Below are 22,165 nucleotides of genomic sequence, written 5' to 3'. Positions count from 1 at the left end.
CAATCCTCTCGAAGTATGGGAACTGACGAGAGGGTGTTGGGGCGTAGTGCGGAGCCGTCGGTAGCTCGTTGACGGTCGAAATCGGGGAGTTGCGGATGGAATTGTAATTGCATCCATCATTTGCCCCAGTCAGGTGCTAGCTTGGCGTCGTGCAGACCTCGATGGGCGGGTGATATGTACCTCTGAAGAGTGCTGGTTGCAGGCTAATGAAAATGCATCACTTCTCTCACCTCGTGGTGGTCGTGAAGGTTTTGCCAGCAGGAGGGTTACGATGATGTTCAATTTAAGTTCAAGGCTCTGACTTTCCCATCGCCGACTGCTTGAAGCGGAAGCTTACCGAGTGTTGGTTGTACCACTAGTGCCGCTGCTACGGGTGATAATTACTGTCTGAACACTAAATAGACGTCGACGAAGATGATTACACAATTGCGAAGAGTTCACGGGAGGAAGTGGACGCAGAGAACGCGTGGCTTTTGTTTGTGTTTGCTAAGCTCAGCAAGAGATAGTTTTTTTTAACTGTCTACACCGGCCAGAAGTGCCTTTGCTATGTGTTATATTTGTCTCTGATTGTAGCCTTGATAATGTATCGGAACGTAAATCAACAAAGGTTTATGGAAATCCGATTGAGACGTGTGAAACATACAAGTAGACATAATAGAACGTAAACTCTAAAGAACTCGACACTAACATGTGACCACGTGACATTTTAATGATTATGCTTGATGATTATGATTATGTAAGATGTTTAATTTCATTATATTTTGCACGTTAGAGGACTTTTGTCACGAAACAGCAAATACAGGGTGCGATTGAAAAGTAATGAGCCTTCCCGCGCGGAGCGTCCGACAAGCGACCAACCGAATCGGCTGGTGGGGGAAAATGTAGGCTGGACCTTCCCCTTCCACGGGAAACCGATCCCAGTTCACTGGCAACAGCGGTGCAGTCAACATCGCTCCGCGCGTGAAAGTTGTTTTAAAAGTGTGTTACGATTTTGCAGTGGCGAAAATGCAGCGATCGTTGGATCAACGTTACTCGATCAAATTTTGCGTAAAGCTGAACAAAACGAGTACCGAAACCATTGGGCTACTCAAGGAGGCTTACGGGGACCAATCTCTGTCCAGTGCCCAGGTAAAACGGTGGCACAAGTTGTTCAAGGAAGGCCGGGAGGACGTCGAAGACGAATAGCGATCTGGAAGGCCTTCGACGACACAAACAGACGAAGATGTGAACCGGGTTCGTGAATTTTTGAACATTGACCGTCGTGCTAGTCTGCGTGAGATCAGCGAAGAGTTCCTGTGAAGAGTGAAGTGCTCCTTCGGCTGAAAAACCGCGTCGCCCGGGTTCGGCCCGACCTCGTCAACAATTGGACCCTTCATCACGACAATGCGCCGGCGCACACCGCCTTCCTCTGCACCTCTGCACTGGCTAAGATGGGGGTTCCGGTGCTTCCCCACCCTCCCTATAGCCCAGACCTTTCCCCCCAGACTTTTTCTGGTTCCCGCTCGTGAAAAGGAAGCTGAAGGGAAGGCGTTTCGACTCCATCGAGGCGATCCAAAAAGCTATGACAGCCGCATTGAACGAGATTCCGGCGGATGAGTTTAAAAAATGTTTCCTGCAGTGGAAGGACCGCTACCAGCGGTGTATTGACGCTCAAGGGTCCTATTTTGAAGAATATTAGTGGTGTAAGCCAAAAGGTTTAATAAAACTGCTTAAAAAATATAAGGCTCATTACTTTTCAATCGCACCCTGTAGCTTGTGATATCATCATATAATGTGCTAATACATCATAGTGTAATGCTCAGCCAAGCATGCACATCGCATGAACTGCAGGAAGCAAGGGAATGAAAATTATACCCGCGGCCCCACCATGGTTGAACGAAATTCCTATGAGTCATCGTCTTGTCATTTCCATTGTGCCTCTCCAGAATAGGCGAACCGCCCTGAGATGTGTATCGGGGTCGGGAAAACAGGCAAACAGTCATTGTTAACAGGCGTCACCGTTGAGTCTCAAGTGTAATTTAAAACACATTCTCAACAGATACAGTACATCATTTTACTTAAAGGAACGTATCATCCGTATCACCCAATACATCAATTTCTTTGAACCAATCGGAAATGTGGCCCTGTTGCAACGGAAAAAAGAATGGCTTGTGCTTAGACTGTCATTCTACGATCCACCGATTCGTCTATTTCTCGGCGAATGGTCCAAGGTGCTGTCTGAATCTGAGTGCGAAACTCTTTCTCTGTCCACTACAAGGTCGTGAGTCTCGAACCCCTATATCACGCAAAAAGACAACATTCCATTCGACCGTGTGTCTCCCAAGCATCTCGTGTCTTACTCGTTTGTTAAATCCGCGTTGCATAAGCTGGCATGGCACCCGTTGGTGGGGAACAAGTTGTTTGGTTACCTCAACCCATTGATGGGCCATTGAGCGAATCTCACACGAAACGAGAAGGCAACGTAAACATTGGTTTGGTTATCACCTTCAGTGATGCCATCGTTTGCGCTGCCCGCCCTACAAAACAGGCGTTACTGTTGAACGTCGGAAATACTCGTTTGTTATTCGAGATGTCTTCCCTCTGGAGAGAGAAGGAATATTTCATTACGTCCGATCAGAGTACTTCCGAAAGCTAAACCCGTTCCTCACTTCTCAAGTTCATTGTCTCAAATAATTATGCGACTCTCCTTTTGTCCTTGCAGGTACAAGCAGCAACAGTTGATCAAAAGCAAGAGCCAATCGGAGCTAGCCACCTTCATTCCGGCGTCGGCCATCATCTACCACAACAACGCGCTCAACAGCAGCGTTGCGAACCCAGCGGCACCGTCCAGCAACAGTGCTGCGAGAAGTAATGAGTTCGCTGCTGGCAAAAGCAGCAGCAACGTCGTTTCCTCTGTAGCGGCTGCCGACCTGGCCAGAGCACGGGCCGCGAACCGCGGGACACTTCAGGAGCCTAACAGCAACAGCAGCCGCAGCAACAGCAGCAGCTTCGGGCAGGAGGAGTTTGGTGGATTTCCCGCGTTCAGTGCCCTGCGCCGGTGTTTGACGGAGGAAATGCGACCCGACCAGGACTCGATGGTGAAGAGCGTGTCCATCGCCGACCGGCTGGCCGCTCTCAAGAAGAGTGGCGAGGATGATTGGCGCAAGCGCGTATCCAAGAAGGACGTCCCCGACGATGTGCGGCGGGAAAATCTTGTCAATGTAAGTAACCGACCGCTGTTGCAGCGCTAACAACTTTTCGTCGCACCCATCAGCGCTCAGCGTGGTGCATACTTTCAGGCGTTTTACGTTTCCAGCGGAACGCGTGTGTTTGGGCAAACGACGGTGGAATTTTGATTGGCCAAACATTGAAAGCCTTAACCTTGAAAGCAGGCAACCGGCCACCACCCTTCCTCCAACCGGTCGGCACCCTTCAAACGGGTGTCGGTTTCCGAACCGACCCGTTTCAGTCCGAGCTTCTTCACTTATTGCTTTATACCTGTCCATCCGTTCAATCGGCTCACTTTATCGGCTGGGGAAAGATCCGTTGCCAATGCGTGTTCGTTGCGGATTATTTTTAACGCCCATTTGCAGGAGAAAAAGCTTTCTGAAAACGAAACCAAATACCGGTCGCAACTAAGAGAGCCCTGATGATTGCGTTTGGGGTGCGTTTTCCGTTTTCTTCGTTTCCGATGCTCATTACATTCCAGATTCAGTTTTTAATAGTTGCTCGGTTGTGGAGTGAAGCAGCCCCTCGTCGTACATTGCATATCCACCCGTTCGTGTACTGAATGCGACGTGCTCTTGGGACGTTGTCGCAAGTCGCATTGGGTGTGTCTATAGATGGAATCAATTAAGTGCATTCTGCCCGCATCCCAGTGGTTCAACTCGGTTCACAACCGTGTTTCGTGTGCTCTACGGTTCTAATTCTTCGATATTTCTTTTTGGAGTACAACCTTCTCCGATGACAGGTTAAAACTAATAATGTGTAGCGATTATTAGTTTGCACTGCCGGCTGCTGCACCTGACACGCGGCAGGTTTGTGTTTGGGTGGGGTCCGGCACTTCAACGACCCCACCCCACCGAACCAACAGAGTTCCGATAAGATAAAGCCCCGCTTCCAAATCACAGAGCCTGGTGGAACAGAGCCCTCCCGACCACATTCACGGCGCATGTATTGTCCGCGGGTCCATCATCAATCAAGTCGCTCGCGGTTTCTTTGGGTGGTACGGCAAACGATTACACCGCCAGGCCACTGTCGGTACGGTACACAACCATCGGCCGGGCCGCTGCTAGCGAATCATCACGCCATCATCATCATCATCATCATCATCACTTGTTGCCATTCGATTTGTCCGCGCGCATATCAACAATCCTTCTGTTTATGTGTGGTGTTCGGCACGAGTGGCGGCATCAGCATATCGTCGGAGGGCTGTGGCCGGTCGGGTGGCGCACACTAACACTGCTGAGACACCGGCGGGTCTTGAATTTGACGCGCAGGCTCTAGTCGTCGTCGCATCCGCAGCAGCTTCAGTTGCGCGCATCACAGTGAGTGAGAGAGAAGCTTCGAGCAGCAGCGGCAGCAGTATAAAAATCCTCCAAGATTCGCGTGTTAGAGCTGTGGGGCGGCGGCAGCGAACGTGCGCCACCCAACAAACTGGTTCAGTTGTATCCTGTTCGCGATCGGACGCTGACGCGTGTGTTCCGCGCGACGACGCCGATGGGCCTCGCGGAAGATAGTGGTGCAAAGCAACGGGAAAAGATCACGCAGATTCGGCCTCGCCGAAATAACAACGGTGGGTGCTGTTGTGAGGTTCACTTTCCTAGCAGGGCCGCCAGCTCATCCGGAAGGGCAGGAAGCGGCCGGTGCAGACAACATCATGAATCACCCGATGGTGTCTTCGACTGAGGTCTCCGGTGTGGACGTGGTACTCCAGATCGGCACCGCGCTCGCCACATTAGTCATCCCGTTGTTGCTCGCACTGTTCGCGGTGCAGTTCGTGGTGCAGTTCTTCGTAACCACGCGCCGGGAGGCTAGGCGGCTTTTGGAGCGGCACGCTGAAGCGCTCAACCGAGACCGACAGCGATTGATCGAAGAGATCAAGATCGATTTGCTCCAAACGCTCAGCAGCAAAGAACGAGCGGTGGTGGCGACGGCGGCAGCGGCGGGGAAGATTGTCAATGGTCCCGAAACCGCCCGAGAACCTGCAGACGGGGCAGATCCAGTGAAGGATGATCGAACCGTACCTGGCGACACACCAACAGCAACAGACAAGAAGCAGTTGCACGTAACGCAGGGAGTGGCAAGTGCCCCGCCAGACAACAAATACACCCCGAGCGACGATTGGGCTCCGGCGAGGCGGCTCGATCGGAAAGAGTGCAGCAACATTGTGAATGAAATTATCTACCAAATGCAAACGGGTTCGCGGAGCTCCACAAATCTAGCCGCAGGAGCCACCGATCAAGGGCCGAGCGCGGAGGACTCGGCCATTCTGCGCGATGTGCACAACCGGAGCGTGGTGGCGCGCATGAAGACACTGTTTGAGCGACAACATCACCACCACCCACCACCGACCGTCGTCGGGCGGAAGGAGAAATGGTCGGTCCCAACGCCAATCCAGTTCGGCAGGGTGCTCCGTAGCAGCAATAGCAACTCCCGTATCTCCGCTGGTCCGGCTCGGTTTTGTAGCAGCTTGGAAAATTTGCGGTCGCCGGCAGCAGCGGCAGGGCAGTATCCAGGAGGATCACCGATCACTCGGACCGAACCACTAGTAGGAGGTCCTGCCATCTGGTTGCGCCGTCGCATACGCTCCCAGCAGAGCCTTTCCGAGTCGGTGGAGGACATTCTGGAGTCGTCGGATGGTGCACAGCCGAAGCGATACTCCCAGCATGCGTCGGTTAGCGATTTGCTCCCGGATGAGAGGAGTGGCGTGGAGATTCGGCCCCCACCACCGTACAACCGTGTAGCGCGGGGACTGAAAACGTTGTCCACCTTTTCGCTATCGGAACTGCTGCAGGACGATGAGGAGGGCGATGGTGATGATGGGTCCGCTGCGAGTGGAACTGACGACGACGACGACGACAGTGTCGTCATTCGCCCGAAGCACCATCAACTGGCTCCACCGCCGTCCCTAGGGAAGCCTCCTCCACTACACAACGGGCGCGAGTTCGTCGATAACATCGAGCAAATACTGATCGCGGAGAATCTGTCCCAAGATTACTGGAAGTATTCGATATCGAACCTGCTGGACTTTCTCGAGGACGACGATGGCGGCGTTGTGTGCCTGCAGGAGTTTAGCTAAGCGCCCGCCCGCCCGCGTTATCGGCTTATCTGCGGTGGTGTGTTATCGATCGGTGGGGCCGACCGTGTGCTGATATAGCCCGAGTGCAGCGAAACGCGGAACCTATTCCCTAATGGCTGTGATTGTGGTTTTATGTGTTTTTTTTATGTCACCCGCGGATGATGTTAACTGTAGGTGCTGTAAAGCGTAAATCAAAAGTCAGTAAACTAATATTAGTGAAATAGTGAAAATAAATAATTAGTGAAATAAATATAAAGTTAAAAGCTATCAAATGTACCGGCAATTTGAGCAGGTAAATGCTACCGATTGACTGACGCATCTTCATCAACGGGGTGTTTCAGCTTTCTTTTCTTCGGAAGTCTCGCGTCCGCGCGGTCGTGCGGCCTTCGAATGGCACGATTAATGTCTTTATGAGTCGCTCACAGGCGAGGGCGACGACGGGCACCCGAGACGGTCTTTGTGTCTCCGTTAGGGTGCTTCATAACGCCAGCAAGTCACTGCAGCGTATTTGCTTGCACTTCATATCGGTACTGGAATGACCAGAGGGGGCCGCTAGATGGTGGTGGGCTTAGGTGGCAATTGGTTTATCAACTAACCACGCGTGCCACGCGTTTCAAATCATTCATTTCTACAGCATCACGGGTTATGAATGGGTTTCCTTTAATTTTTTCCACATTTTCTTATTTGCAGAATGCACTTCTCGTTGCCAAGTCCCTCGAGAGCCCGGTGAAGAACAACTCACCTCGACCGTTCAGTCGGCCGACCGATCTAGAAGGGGGGAACATTTCCGACCGCTTGGGACAGATCAAGACATCGTCGGAGCACTGGAAAACCCGCGTCGGTAAGTGATGGAAAAGCCTAGCCCCAGCGAGGATCAAAATGACGCCATTTTATTGCTCTTTTAGAACTATCCGATGCGACGAACTTCACCGTTGCTGGCCGCATGGTCCCCAGCAAATCGCCCAAGTTACCGTTTATCAAGTCGGACACGAAGCAGTCTCCTCCGATGCACGTGTTCCGCAGCGTCAACCCACCGCAGCTCGGGCTCGCCAAGAGCCCCTCAATGATGGTCTCCTCCGTGGTGACCTCCTCCACCGTGTATGGCCAGCAGCAGCACCAGCAGCAACATTCATCGAACCTATCTAGTCCCGCTCCTGCTGCCGCTACTGTGCCACAACCCCAGCAGCCACAGCAGCGTGTTGTCGAGAGTCTTATGAAGCGCAGCATTAGCGTGCCCGGGGTACCGGTAGGGAGCGTCTCCGTCGGTACGGCCGGCGACCTACACTCATCCGCCTTCGGTTCGAAGGTGTCCATTCCGAAGCTGGACGATGAAAGTTTCGGCAAGTTCTTCGGGAAGGTGGCAACTCACAGCAGTAGCAGCGCGGTCAGTTCCTCGAGCTTCAAAACGTCATCGATTTCCTCGCTAATAAAGACGTCAAGTAGCGGGGAACCAGGCGAAGTGACGCTCAGTGATCTCGACACGCTCAAGACCAGCGGCGCGAAGCTGACGCAGAAGAAGGTCGTGCAAGGACCGCGCGGTCGTCGAGCGATGTCCCGCAACCCACTGAAAACGTTGGCCGCCCGAGACGACCTGCAGACGGAGTACACCGAAATCAAGACAGGTATCGCCGACAAGGAGTTGCGAAGACTTAAACTAGAAGCAAGTAAGTGTCTCCATCGTCGTTCGTCATCATCCCCCACATGTGATGGTGGGATGGTGTATGTGTGTTTGTGTGTGAGAGTGTGTATAAGATAACAGCAACTGTCTCCCGCACGCGTGTTTGTAGTTGTTTGTAGCTCGATGCTGCCCAGAACACGGACCAGAGTCACTTTCAATGCAGTAAAGAGAAAGAGGCTTCCGGAGCTGTTCGCTTCGTCTGGAGAAGGTTGGCTGACACTCTCCCGTGTCACTCTCCCGTGTCACTCTCCCACTCACTCGCGCTCGCCTGATCACACTTAAAACCGCTCAAACCGTTCGCCCTTACTGACCAAACGCATCCTTCTCCCTTTCTGCCCCTCTTTCTCTCTTTCTTTTTCTGCCCACCATAATCGCTCTTTTTCAGTCGCCAAAACTAGTAATCTGGCCGTCGAAGCGCTAGCCGGCTTGGCGTCCGTTGAAGATTTCAAATCGGTCAGTCTCAAGTCGAGCACGCTGCCCCTGAACCAATCGTTTGTCCCGTACAAACCGCTCATGCTGCTGCAGGTGAAGGGCCGCCGCCACGCACAAACCCGGCTCGTCGAGCCAATCGCCCGCTCGGTGAACCGGGGCGACTGCTTCATCGTCGTGACGGCCGACCGGCTGTTTGCGTTTCTCGGACAGTACGCGAACGTGATCGAGCGGTCACGCTGCAAGGAAATCTGCGAGCAGATTGTCCGCGACAAAGATCTCGGCTGCACGGCAGCCAGCGTCACGTTTCTCAACGATGGTGGCCCCGGTGGTGCTTCGGAGCGTCACTGGCTCGAGTTCTGGCAGCTGCTCGGTCGCGATCGGGAGCAAGCCGAAGCGGAAGTGTGCGATTCGGGGCACCCCGACGAGGACGAGCTGTTCGAGGCGTGCTTGATCGAGTCCAACATGGTGTACGAGTTTGCGGACGATGCCCTGGTTCCGGTGGCCGAACTCTGGGGCACGATACCGCGCATCGGAATGTTGGACGCCGCCAAGGTGCTAGTTTTCGACTTCGGCTCGGAGCTGTACATCTGGAGCGGCAAAAACGCTCCCTCGGAGCGCAAACGGGCTGCCCTGCGGTTGGCGCAAGAACTGTACGCGGCCAGCTACAGCTACGACGAGTGTCAGCTGAGCCCGCTCAACTTCGCCGAGCTGGCCGGTGATCGACCACGGGATGCCGGGCGTCTCACGAAGACGGGCAATGGGCGGCCCGAGTGGGCATTGATCGGTCGGGTGACCCAGCACATGGAGACGGTGCTGTTCCGGGAAAAGTTTCTCGACTGGCCCGACATTACGGTGCAATTTCGGGACGAGTTCCCGCTCGTGGCTGGGAGCGCAGGAGGCGGCGACGGTGGCTCGTTCGGAATGGAAATCAAGGCCCTCGATGGTGGGCAAATGTATCGTGCCAACGAATCCTACGCCGAGCCGAACCTGGTGCTGGAGCACTCCAACCTGGGGCGAGGCAATTTCTACTACGATCAGGAGTCGATGCGCCACTTTGACGTGCTGACGCACTCCGTTACGCAGTGGGAGATCGACGGCTACGAGCACAAACCGGTGGGTGGCAGCTCGCTTGGCCACTTCTATTCCGACACCAGCTACACCGTGCGCTGGATGTATCAGATCAGCGTAACGGTGCGCGAGCTGAGCGGGAAGGTGTCCAACCGGAGCACGGTCGTCGGCCGTGATCGGTGCGCGTACTTCACCTGGCACGGCAAGAACGCCCCGGCCAACGAGAAGGGAGCGGCCGCCTTGCTCACCGTCGAGCTGGACAAGGAGAAGGGCTCACAGGTGCGGGTGACGCAGGGCCAAGAGGCGCCCGCTTTCGTGCGCCTCTTCAAGCTGATGTTCGTCCACCGGAGCCGACGCGGTGAGCCGAAGTACGGTTGGCGGATGTACGTAGTGTCCGGGAACGAGTCGGAGGAAAGCGTTTGCACCGAGGTGGAGTGCAGTATGCGCCAGTTGCGTTCCCGTGCCGCGGTGCTCCTCGTACACGGAGCGCGCGGAAGAGTGCTACTCTGGGAGGGCTGTAAAGCCCTGCCACACGCACGGGAGGTGGCGGCCAACGCCCTGAAGCTAGTGCTGGAAGAGCAATCCCCGGAGCTGTTCGACAACAGCACGGTCAGCAACCTATCGTCTGCGGTGCTAGAAGAGGGTCGCGAAACGGAGGAGTTCTTCGGTGCAGTCGGTGGTCAAAATCGCCATCACTACCACAGTCTGCTAGGATCGTGCCAAAGCTACGACTACACACCACGCATCTTCCACCTGACGAGCATCAACAATGGGAACTTCGAGGCGACGGAGCTGCAGTACGCGCTGCGCTCGCGGGACCGCCCGACGGCATATCCGTTCCGGCAGGACGATCTCTACCTGGCCCGCCAGCCAACGATCTTTCTGATCGACAACGGGCACGTCCTGTGGCTGTGGCAGGGTTGGTGGCCCCACGAGGACGGTTCCGGCAGTGACAATGGCAGCGGCGGCGAAACCAATCACAGTAGCTTCGACAGCAATCGTTCCGGTGAAAATCGCTGGCAGATGGAACGGCGCGTTGCGATGGAAACGGCCGTCTCCTACTGGAAAGCGAAACAGCAGCAGGAGCGAAACGGAAGCGAAGCCGTGATTGGTGGCCGAAGTGTGCCGTGCAATGGAAATGGTGCGATCTCATCGTCCGCCACTGCAGAAGCCCTGCGCGATGAAAACGGAAACGATGAAGGTATCGATGAAGTGGACGCCCATCCGTACGGCAAACCAACACCCGTCAGCAGCGTGGACGTCAACAGTGCGGCGGATCGTCGGGGAGACTCGTCGGACACGGTGAATGGGTTCGTCGTGTGGGCTGGGTTGGAACCGCTTGAATTCATTGCCATGTTCCCGGAGTGGATTCAACAGGATGATGTTGCCGAAATTAGTGTACAGGTAAGTCAGACACACCGTTGTAGGTAGACGACGATTTTCCTTCGATCGCTCCTCGCACCGCGGATAGCAAGGGTAGTTGTGGCTCACGGTTTAACAATGTGTAAACCAAGGTTTTTTTAAAATCATAATATGTATAAGCCATCTGTACGATCCGGGCGAGAGTTGGACGGATCAGTGTGTCCTACTCGCCCCAACTCGACCACTGGTACGGTAAGCAGCCATTGATGTGCTTGACTTTACTGTTGTTTTCCATGGTTTTTGACCCCATAATCGTTCCTCAGTGGGAACGTTTTCGTACGTTCTAACTGCTTTTCATCAATGTCCTTTGCCTGAAAAGCGCGCGCGCCGCTTGCCGCGTAATGGATGCTTCTCTGCGCACCTCTTCTAACACCTAGATCCTGTGGTACTAACGGTCGACAGCGTCCAAGTTCTATTATTGGCAGTCAGTTTCCATTATTTTGCTAAAAGTTTTAAGATAAAAAAAAACCAAATTACCACCACAATCGCTAGATATTGGCGTCGGAAAGTACACCTCATACAAGGATGACACGATCGACAGTTAATGCTTTCTAAAAAAAGGGATTCAAAGTCAATTGTTTCCCTTTTTCAATGTCTCTAATCTTCTCGTCATAGCTTGATAATAAGATTATTAGTGGCAACTCAGTGTCCACAGGCCAACATTTTATGCCAATGTGCATGTTTCGTTTCAGGATGGTCGTAAATCGACACCGCAACCGATCTACGACAGTCTTTCGCTACTGTCACGCAAAGAGTACCCGGTTGCCGTTCTGCTGGAGCGCCCGCTCCCCGAAGGGGTCGATCCGACCAAGCTCGAACTGTACCTCCACGAGCACGACTATCCGGAGGCGCTCGGAATGCCAAAGGCGGAGTACGATCAGCTGCCAGCCTGGAAGCAGACGAAGCTGAAGAAGGAGCGCGGTTTGTTTTAACGAGATTGAGATAGGGAACAACCGAGAAGAGAAGCCAGTTTGCCAGGAGGCCGGCCGGAACTTCAGATTTCAGCAAGATAGAGGATAAAGTGTTCTCTCGTGTGTGTTTCTATGTGTGGCCTGTAGTAAGATTCGTCTCTCTCCCAGCGCCAGCAGGGGCGCACTATATTCGTGTTCAGTTTCTGTGCTATTATTTTATGGCGGTGTTTTAAAGAAATTACTTATCATTCGTCCCTGGAATTTGGGCGTGTTTTGTCACGGGTTGGGAGCTTAACTGCTGCTCACCCCCCTGTGTCGTGTTGCGTAAAGAATGTTTTATCTTCGAGAGATTACTTTTTACGTTTTGTTACATTTTTTTAGTTTTGTTTATTCAATGCATGCTGTCTTTCCAATTTTAAAATATAAGTACATTTTTGTTTTAGTGTTTGAATTTTTTTTTCTGTTCTCTTATGAACGCAACCGATCCGCGAACGTTCAATCATCGTTTCTTGCCATTCGTTATAACGTGCACTTCTTCTCTGTTTCGCTTTCGGGCCTCAGGTTTTTGTTTGCCTACAGCTAAAATAATTCAATAATAAATAGAGGCCCTTCTCATTTTCAGTGTTCGTAAAGTAATCGACCGCCGCGAACAATTGCTAGTCTTTAGACACAGTTCCCCGCAGTTAAGCCCACAGCATCCACGTAACGGTGTCTGTAACGTTGTTTTTTGTTTATCATTCTCATTATTCATATTATTTGCTGTGTGGTGTTGTTTTTTTTTTCGTTACCTATGACATACTCTTTTATTTATTACTTCCGTCACAGTTGCCGTCACCGTTAGTGTCCTAGTAATGATGATAGAGTTTAGCAGGTGCGAAAGGCTCTTCCCTTCAGGATGGTATAGGTTTTGAAATTGTGTGAGAAAACTACCAGGAGGAGCATTGTGTTTAAGGTGTAGTGAAAGTGAAAGCAGAAACACTAGAGGCCACTAGCGATCTGTAAACATGGATACTTTGTACTTATCTCGAAAACATAGACCACATGCGGCGGCATTAGGGGGAGCAAGAAGAAAGTAAGCTTGTGGATTGTGAACATATATTTTAAGTAATAAAGAACGAAGATTTCGAAACGACAACACGACGACGAACGGCGCTCAAGGGCAGGATTGGTATACATGTCCGCGTGGCATGAAGCGCGTGTGTGTTTGTGTATACACGTGTATGATATTTTTACTTTATAAAAATCAAGCAAACAAGTTTTCCTTACACGAGATCCGGTCTCTCGGGACAACGTAATCGTTGCCTAAACCTTAAACGATGCCCACGGAAAGTGTGTTCTCTACCAGTAGCCCCCAAAGTGACATGGAGCTCCATATTATTATTTGAAAATATTTCAGTTTACATCACCAAGATTCGAAGCTGGATCTTTTGTAGCTACAGCTGCAGGATACACGCTCTTCTAGGCAACCAGACACCAGGAGCCTTCCGGAAGGCGAAAGATTGAATTCAGTAAAGAACCTGCTCTAATCGGTGAGCATTGTGTGGAATGGTGCAATATATCATGTGTGATTGGCAGACGGAGGAACAGGAGGAAAAACACGCAGCAGTGATTACACCCTAAACTTTGTTGTCACCTTTTAGTTTTCTAGTTTTGTTCATTGTGTGGACTTTACTGCCGCCTCAGCCACATATCTTGTCTGCTTTCTTTGTATAAAATATTTACATTGATATTTGACTTATTTAGTAACATAGAGTAGCTGATAACGAACGCTGATGTGACGAAAAAGGGGCTAACACGGGAAAGAACCCGTCGTGGCCCGGAAGCCCAAAATGAACCCAAATAAAAACCGTGAAAAGCTGTCCACACGTCTGTGCTGTTTTATTTGACCAACAACTGTCCTTTTGTGATGTAAGAAAGCAAAGAGAAACCATTTTTGGACCCTGGCCAGTCTAATTCATCCCCCAATTCAGGTTACAAAAACGATGATACTATCCAACGAAAGACTGCGCAAAAATAGTCCCCGGGTAGATAAGGAGACGAAAGGTAGCCTGCTGGAAACGGGCGACCTTGTGCCTGTCTCTCACGACAACTTCCATAATTACATCATTCTACTGCTTTTAACAAGCTACAATCAAAATGTTATTTCTGTATCGTTCAGTCGTTGATGCATCTCAACATCCGAACAGTGACATGCGGACACAGTTCTCGGTCATTCATTTTTCCTGTTTCTATCACCAACTAAATGTTTCCTTATGGGACTGAAATCGCTGAGATATCCACGCTGGTTATCTTCGTAGTTTTCTCCGTGCCCCACTTGAGATATACTCTGATCAATAACGTCTTCAAACTTTATTACCGGAACAGAAATGATCCAAAGAGAAAATAGTAAATATCCTTTGCCTAAATCGGCACTACATTGGAAACGCGAAGAAAAGCTTCCTGGTGTGCTCTTCTTTGGCACCTCTGCAGTGATAAGTGATCAGTTAATCTCAGTTGCTTACTGTAACGTTGTGTTCTTACGGGCGGGGTTCTCGCCCGCTTCAAACTGGTTTATGCCTTGGTGTCCTTATAATGCCTAATAAATACTTTAGCTGAAGTAATGCTGACCGTCCCGAGGATATGTTCGTGACCGTCAAGGGTTGTCAAGGGGAAATGTCCTCAAATTACTGTAGCCTCTGTAGTGCCATTCAATCGTTCAAACCCAACCAGGCAGCCTATAAAATTTGATTGTTGAGATTTTGTACTTACGCACAAGGAAAGGACTATAGAATATAATGAATAGATCATATTTCCTTAGTTTCGTTTTTACCTTTCACGTTTAACCAATTATTTCAGTAAATTTCTCATTACGAAAATAAACACTTAAACATAAAATTCTCAGCAGCTGATTTAATTCGCTGTTTATTCTGTGCACAGTTCAAAATTGCCTCCTTTCAAAATAATTTCAGTTTATCGAGCTGCAAGAGATGTTTCACTATGTATTCGCAAAGATGTTCAAAATCTCCTTATCGATGTTTACTGCTCCATAGTCGGCCATTTAAATGAAGTTCACATTGCTCAAGGCAGCCGAAGTGGTACTGCAGGAAGCTGTCAAAGAATCGTTGTTGCTATTACTGTTCGGAATACTGTTCACCCGCATACGGTTGACGTGGTTGTCAGGGTCAAGCACAATGCACATCTTTTGCGCGATTCCTTGTTCCTTGGAATGTGGTCCGGGATTTCCGAACGGCGGAAGACTGCGTGTTTAGGTGTATTATTCGGAAACAGATAAAAGATATCATCGAAGTCATCGATACGATCGGGTAATGAACGATTATGCAAATCTTTTGCGTTAAATGGTTGAAGGTGAAGAACCTGCGAGGGCCCATTGGCGTAGGGCTTATGGACCCACGCGATACTTATACCACCGAGTTCGCTGTCAGAAAATCGCAACAGGAATGTGCCAGGATAATGGTTCATTAGGCAGCTCTCAGCTTGTGATTTGGAGATGAACCCAACAATGTAACCACCATTCCACGGGTGGTTGAAATGTATGATCGCTAGCTTCATGGCTGCATAAAACCATTCCCAGAACGTGAAAGTGCGATCTGGAATTTTGTTCTTACAGAATTGTTTCCACGTGATAGTGAGATCGTTCGGTGCCGGAGAGGGGATGCTGATGTTTAAAGCTTTCTCGCAGAGGTAGTGCATGTTTTCAGGAGTCAGAGAACGACCAGTAGAGTCACGGAACAGCCTGCTTAAAACCGTTGCCATTTTGGACCAGAGTACGGTGTCAGGTGTATATAACGGGGATCGATTGGTGAAAGCGAAAGCGTTGTCCCAAATGATAGTGGACAATGATTCGGATTCTTGACTGCTGTGCACAATTACGACGATCGGCTCAAAACTAGTCCAAACTGATATGAGATAATCTCTAGAAACGTTGAAAGTAGATTGGAAAACCAAAGCAAATTTTTCTGCCAAGACACATCCAGCTTTGACGAACAATTCGCTTCGTCGGATTGTTTTCAGCATTAACTTTGGGAATGTTGCCGTAAATTTCTTGGTGTTTTCGTTATACTCGAGTTTTTCAATATTTCTCACAAGCTCACCACATGTTTGCTCTGGTGGTTGATCAGTATCCAGCGCTCGGTGAAGTTGGGTGCAAGAAATGATCGATGCTTTCACCTGCGGATTCATTGTTTGAATATCGAGTGCATTACCTACTAGTAAGCAGGCACTAGCGGCAAAACTGATTCTTGTTTTTATCATCTGTGGTGGTTGTTTCTCAATTATAAAAGTTTCGACGAATAGCGTTTTAAGCAAGCGTTTTACATCATCTAGCGCTTGGGACAGCATGCCTGATACATCATACACCATGGATTGTTTTGCCACATTTTCAATGGCAAACTCTATTTGACCAATAGTGGTCAACAAGACCTTTGCTAAAGGCTCGCACCAACCTTGTATGACGCCGAGATCGCACTCTCTGTCGGCACATGCTTCATTCAGGTGCAACAGCTTATTAGTTTTCCATTTAAGAAGGTACTCGTTCAACACTTTTGCTTCCACAACACCCGACAATGAGATTATTTTGCGGAAGCCATCCACTAGAGCCAATCCCATTCGGGTACATGATTGCGTATGTTCGTTGGGTACATGTTGGCTTCCAACTATCTTGTATTGAGTATGCGCAAGTATTCCCGGACTAGCGAGCTCCTGCCCATTCGTAGTCGCGTCCATACTCTGGTACAAAGCATTCGGCAGCGCATATGTGTCCGATGGTAGTAGGCCAAATTTCCTCATGAAGTTACTGGTGTCATTCTCGATTTGGTGCTCCATGTTCTGCAGCTCTTTGATCGCAGTGCACACTTTGTGGAGCTCAGGATTTCCGACGCACATGATACATCCGACCCGGTAGGACACATATTGTTGTTCACGTTCTAGGCAGAAGATTATCTTGGAGTACAGCTGGGATGGATTCACCGAACGCAGTACACGAAAGTTGCAGGCTGCCTCATTCAATCTCGTTTTTACTGTGTTGTAGTTCTCCGGCAGACCGAGTGCCGTTTTTTCCACCTCGTCGATCAACTTAGTGAGGAAATCTTCGCATGCGCCTGCCTGCTCGATCGGCACAGGACGAGTCAGAACATGTTCTTCGATCCACTCCGCCAAATAATGGCGTACTTCGATGGGAAAATCATGCGTATACATGGAGCGAATTTCCTCGAGAATACCGGCGGGAAGCTGACTCACACGGGCCCAAAGTGACATTTTCGCTTGCTTGGCACACTCAGCGTTATTATTGCAATCTAAATCACGTGCAAACACGGAATTCACGATAATATTCGCAGTACAGGTTAGGGCTGTCCACTAACTTGGCGTCGCAACGGATAATGGAGAAAACGAGGACGTGCTTTCATTCTGCTCCTCGGTCCTGTTCGTTTGTTGACATCTCACTTGCTCTCGTTTTTCCTTTCTCTCTCAATCTTTTTGCGCATTATTTATTGGGGATGACATTTTCAGGTTGGCTTTGTTTCGATCGCGGTTTTCAATTGCTGGCCGCCCTGTCTGTACGAATCCGACGGTTGAGCTTTAACCATTTTTAAATTCATAAACACGACGCTTTGCATGTTCATGTTCTTGTGATTATAGAGATATTGATCTGCAATAGTTGCCATTCATCTCTTAAGGCGCTTTGCATTTCTGTAAACATACCGGAAACGATCGTAGTCGGCAGTGTTTCTGAATTATTCAATTTCCTTTCTTGCCGTTTAGCTGCCCAGCCAAAGGGCCAAAAGAATCTAGAAAACAAATACAACAAAGGTATATCAAAAACCTTATTCAATAATTAATTATTTAATTCATTGATTAAATGAATTTTAAATCTTACCAACACATTCTTCATCGTAGAGATAAAGAGTCGAAATATTGGGTTTGGGGTTTCGAGTCCAACCGTTTGAATACTGCTCGTGCTCGTAGGATTGCATACATGTAGGCGAATCAAGTTTGCTGACTGGGCGGCTAAACGGCAAGAAAGGAAAGTGAATAATTCAGAAATACTGCCGACTACGATCGTTTCCGGTATGTTTACAGAAATGCAAAGCGCCTTAAGAGATGAATGGCAACTATTGCAGATCAATATCTCTATAATCACAAGAACATGAACATGCAAAGCGTCGTGTTTATGAATTTAAAAATGGTTAAAGCTCAACCGTCGGATTCGTACAGACAGGGCGGCCAGCAATTGAAAACCGCGATCGAAACAAAGCCAACCTGAAAATGTCATCCCCAATAAATAATGCGCAAAAAGATTGAGAGAGAAAGGAAAAACGAGAGCAAGTGAGATGTCAACAAACGAACAGGACCGAGGAGCAGAATGAAAGCACGTCCTCGTTTTCTCCATTATCCGTTGCGACGCCAAGTTAGTGGACAGCCCTAACCTGTACTGCGAATATTATCGTGAATTCCGTGTTTGCACGTGATTTAGATTGCAATAATAACGCTGAGTGTGCCAAGCAAGCGAAAATGTCACTTTGGGCCCGTGTGAGTCAGCTTCCCGCCGGTATTCTCGAGGAAATTCGCTCCATGTATACGCATGATTTTCCCATCGAAGTACGCCATTATTTGGCGGAGTGGATCGAAGAACATGTTCTGACTCGTCCTGTGCCGATCGAGCAGGCAGGCGCATGCGAAGATTTCCTCACTAAGTTGATCGACGAGGTGGAAAAAAACGGCACTCGGTCTGCCGGAGAACTACAACACAGTAAAAACGAGATTGAATGAGGCAGCCTGCAACTTTCGTGTACTGCGTTCGGTGAATCCATCCCAGCTGTACTCCAAGATAGTCTTCTGTCTAGAACGTGAACAACAATATGTGTCCTACCCGTTCGGATGTATCCTGTGCGTCGGAAATCCTGAGCTCCACAAAGTGTGCACTGCGATCAAAGAGCTGCAGAACATGCAGCACCAAATCGAGAATGACACCAGTAACTTCATGAGGAAATTTGGCCTACTACCATCGGACACATATGCGCTGCCGAATGTTTTGTACCTGAGTATGGACACGACTACGAATGGGCAGGAGCTCGCTAGTCCGGGAATACTTGCGCATACTCAATACAAGATAGTTGGAAGCCAACATGTACCCCACATGTTGGCTCTAGTGGATGGCTTCCGCAAAATAGTCTCATTGTCGGGTGATGTGCAAGCCAAAGTGTTGAACGAGTACCTTCTTAAATGGAAAACGAATAAGCTGTTGCACCTAAATGAAGCATGTGCCGACAGAGAGTGCGATCTCGGCGTCATACAGGGTTGGTGCGAGGCTTTAGCAAAGGTCTTGTTGACCACTATTGGTCAAATTGAGTTTGCCATTGAAAATGTGGCAAAACAATCCATGGTGTATGATGTATCAGGCATGCTGGCCCAAGCGCTAGATGATGCAAAACGCTTGATTAAAACGCTAATCATCGAAACTTTTATAATTGAGAAACAACCACCACAGATGATAAAAACCAGAAACAGTTTTGCCGCTAGTGCCTGCTTACTAGTAGGTAATGCACTCGATATCCAAACAATGAATCCGCAGGTGAAAGCATCGATCATTTCTTGCACCCAACTTCACCGAGCGCTGGAAATAGATCAACCACCAGAGCAACCATGTGGTGAGCTTGTGAGAAATATTCAACAATTCGAGTATAACGAAAACACCAAGAAATTTACGGTAACATTCCCAAGGTTAATGCTGAAAACAATCCGACGAAGCGAATTGTTCGTCAAAGCAAAACGTGTGTTGGCTGAAAAATTTTCTTTGATTATTCAATCTACTTTCAATGTTCCTGGAAATTATCTAATTTCAGTTTGGACTAGTTTTCACCCGATCGTCGTAACTGTGAACAAACGACAAGAACCCGAATCATGGGCCACTATTGTTTGGGACAACGCCTTGTCTTTCACCGGTGCGTCCTCGTTAGATGCACCTGACACCATACTCTGGTCCAAACTGGCAGCAGTTATGTACCGGATGTTCCGTGAGCTAACTGGTCGTTCTCTGACTCCCGAAAACATGCACTACCTCTGCGAGAAAGCTGTCAACAGCAGCGTCCCCTCTCCGGCACCGAACGATCTCACTCTCACGTGGAAACAATTCTGTAAAAACAAAATTGCAGATCGCACTTTCACGTTCTGGGAATGGTTTTATGCAGCCATGAAGCTAGCGATCATGCTTTCCGACCAGCCGTGGAATGATGGTAGCATCATTCGGTTCATCTCCAAATCAAATGCTGAGAACAGCCTACTGAACCATTATCCTGGCACATTCCTATTACGATTTTCCGACTGTAAACTCGGCGGTATTAGTATCGCGTGGGTCCATAAGCTCCATGAAAATGGGTCTTCGCAGATTCTTCACCTTCGACCATTAACCGGAAAAGATTTGCATATTCGTTCATTGTCCGATCGTATCGGTGACATTGATAATTTCTTCTATCTGTTTCCGAATAATACACCTAAACACGAAGTCTTCGGTCGTTCTCAAATCCAGGACCACACTTCAAGGAACACGAACAGCGTCGCATCAAGGATCCGTATGGTGCTTGAGCTTGAGCAACAATTCGATGAACAGCATCCCGAAGACCCGCATCCCGCCGCATAACAATAATTCGTTGAAAGCTTCCCGTAATACCACTTCGGCTGCCTTGAACTGTACTTCGGCCGTGTGGCCAACTGTGAAGCAGCAAACATGAACGTGAATATTTTGAACTATGTGAATACTTTATAAAACAACTGTTGTAGCTTCATAAACTGTGAAAGGGATTGGAAGGACGACATGATCATAACGAAGGCAGATAAACACCGTGTCTTTCGAACTGCAGTACATAAATATGTACAAAATTGATCTTGGACGCTGAGTATATTCAATATTTGTTAAATGTTAACCTTTTAAGGCAATGGATGAAACCACAACATTTTATTTGTTAGTTTAAGAGACGTGGCATAATTGAACTCATTGAACCCATTGAACCCCATAAAGTTTCGCGGCCCAAATTGACCTACCTTTGTCGAGTGTTAATCTACCTCCCTAAGTGTTAAAAACGAACAGTCCCCCTTAACGTACATGTAGGTGCGGAAATGTTGATCATGGATGAGAGTACTAGTGAGATGGTCAGCAGACCTACCACAGATCAGCATTCATCCAACCCGCGTCTGTCGTTGCGTCGTTCTAATCCAAGCCGGTTGGGTATGGAGGAAGTGGGTTTGAGTCAATCTTACCGATGCCGCCAATTCAACCGGAGAGTAAGGAACGCAAACAATACTAGCATTCACGACCATTGACTAAACAGGCTTCATAAAAGCGTCTTAGTATAGAATATTTATCGAGAAAGTCGTCGGTTGTTCTAAGTATTAGTTCATGTTCATTATGCACGATAAGCTAGGCCTTACATCCAAAGCAGGATTTCAAGATCTCGGGTATAATCGGTGCGCTCTATAGCAGTGTCAATAATTGAATATGCGTATGTCAGGGGAGTACGAGATCGGCTGTTACGAAAAGTAACGCCAGCGGCTTCCGATCAACGGTCACGCGTGCGTTACACGTTTAGGATCGTCGCGAGATACACGCCGCTCCAACCGATGACTCCGGTGCTATAAAAAGAAGATCAAATCGGCCGGAGGAGAACTTGAACCATTGCTACGAGTGCAACGATTTATAACGATTTCTACAAGTCTATGAGTTCAACGAGTTAAACGAGTAAAGAATAGATGATTTTTTAAAGTCCTCCATTCGAGTTGAGGGTTGACCATTTTTAATAAACTTCTTTGTCTAGTCGCGTTGCGACAGCGGCCAAAAACTAATTGCGTTGCATTTATCGGTGTTCGACTCCAATAAATTTCTCTCGCACCAACCACTGAACGTGTCTAGCTCGCGAATAGTACGAGTCGACGACGTGGAAGCTGGACGTACTAACGAAAGATTAAGCATTTGATTCATAAGCGGCTCAAATTAACCGTTTAACGGTGCCGATGGCTGCTCGAAGATCGGCGTAGATTGCATTTAAATGTAGGCCCACGTTCAATCGGTACTATCGGTTACCTATTACTACGTTGCCCCCTCGTATGATCCCTGTCGTTGTTGGTAGGTTTACGGATGGTAAAGTCGAGTGGGTTCAAATCGGAAAACGGTGAGGGCCATTCAGAAGAACTGATAAAACATGGCAAATTTTGTTTGCACCATTTCTGAACAACCAATGCTCTATGCGCAGATGCTGAATCGTGTTGAAAGCCAGAAATCTTGATCTCACAAAACAGTGGTCACCAAAATCTCGATGAATAACAGTGGTAGTTTGCCTTTTGCTGATATTGCTCCCCAAACCATCACAGTTGATGAGTTGTGGTACC

The 22,165-nt window shown here is 49.0% G+C and overlaps 3 protein-coding genes across 3 annotated transcripts in view; 2 read left to right on the top strand and 1 right to left on the bottom strand.

Annotated features, from left to right (window-relative positions):
- LOC131205507 (supervillin) overlaps nucleotides 1-13,649 on the top strand; it is a 37,034-nt gene extending 23,385 nt beyond the window's left edge. Inside the window, exons 3-7 of the mRNA XM_058197626.1 lie at nucleotides 2,702-3,200; nucleotides 6,971-7,121; nucleotides 7,186-7,944; nucleotides 8,344-10,862; nucleotides 11,573-13,649. Of these exons, the coding sequence (XP_058053609.1) occupies nucleotides 2,702-3,200; nucleotides 6,971-7,121; nucleotides 7,186-7,944; nucleotides 8,344-10,862; nucleotides 11,573-11,812 (4,168 nt within the window). The 3' untranslated portion in view covers nucleotides 11,813-13,649. The remainder of the gene's footprint in view (nucleotides 1-2,701; nucleotides 3,201-6,970; nucleotides 7,122-7,185; nucleotides 7,945-8,343; nucleotides 10,863-11,572) is intronic.
- A 1,179-nt stretch (nucleotides 13,650-14,828) lies between these two features.
- LOC131215291 (signal transducer and activator of transcription 5A-like) lies at nucleotides 14,829-17,044 on the bottom strand. Its single transcript, XM_058209678.1, has 2 exons — nucleotides 16,320-17,044; nucleotides 14,829-15,027 (listed from the first exon to the last, which is right to left on the bottom strand). Exons 1-2 carry the CDS (start codon nucleotides 17,042-17,044, stop codon nucleotides 14,829-14,831), a joined length of 924 nt encoding a protein of 307 aa, XP_058065661.1.
- Nucleotides 17,045-18,298: 1,254 nt separating this feature from the next.
- On the top strand, nucleotides 18,299-20,368 carry LOC131215290 (uncharacterized). The gene is made up of 3 exons (XM_058209677.1): nucleotides 18,299-18,385; nucleotides 18,603-19,434; nucleotides 20,313-20,368. The coding sequence occupies exons 1-3, from the start codon at nucleotides 18,299-18,301 to the stop codon at nucleotides 20,366-20,368; spliced, it is 975 nt and encodes a 324-aa protein (XP_058065660.1).
- The last annotated feature ends 1,797 nt before the right edge of the window (nucleotides 20,369-22,165 follow it).

Source organism: Anopheles bellator, chromosome 1 (genome assembly GCF_943735745.2).
Source record: "Anopheles bellator chromosome 1, idAnoBellAS_SP24_06.2, whole genome shotgun sequence".
In the NCBI taxonomy this organism is placed as follows: domain Eukaryota; kingdom Metazoa; phylum Arthropoda; class Insecta; order Diptera; family Culicidae; genus Anopheles; species Anopheles bellator.
The sequence above is the reverse complement of the archived record's forward strand: the minus strand, read 5'-3'. Positions and strand labels throughout refer to the sequence as shown.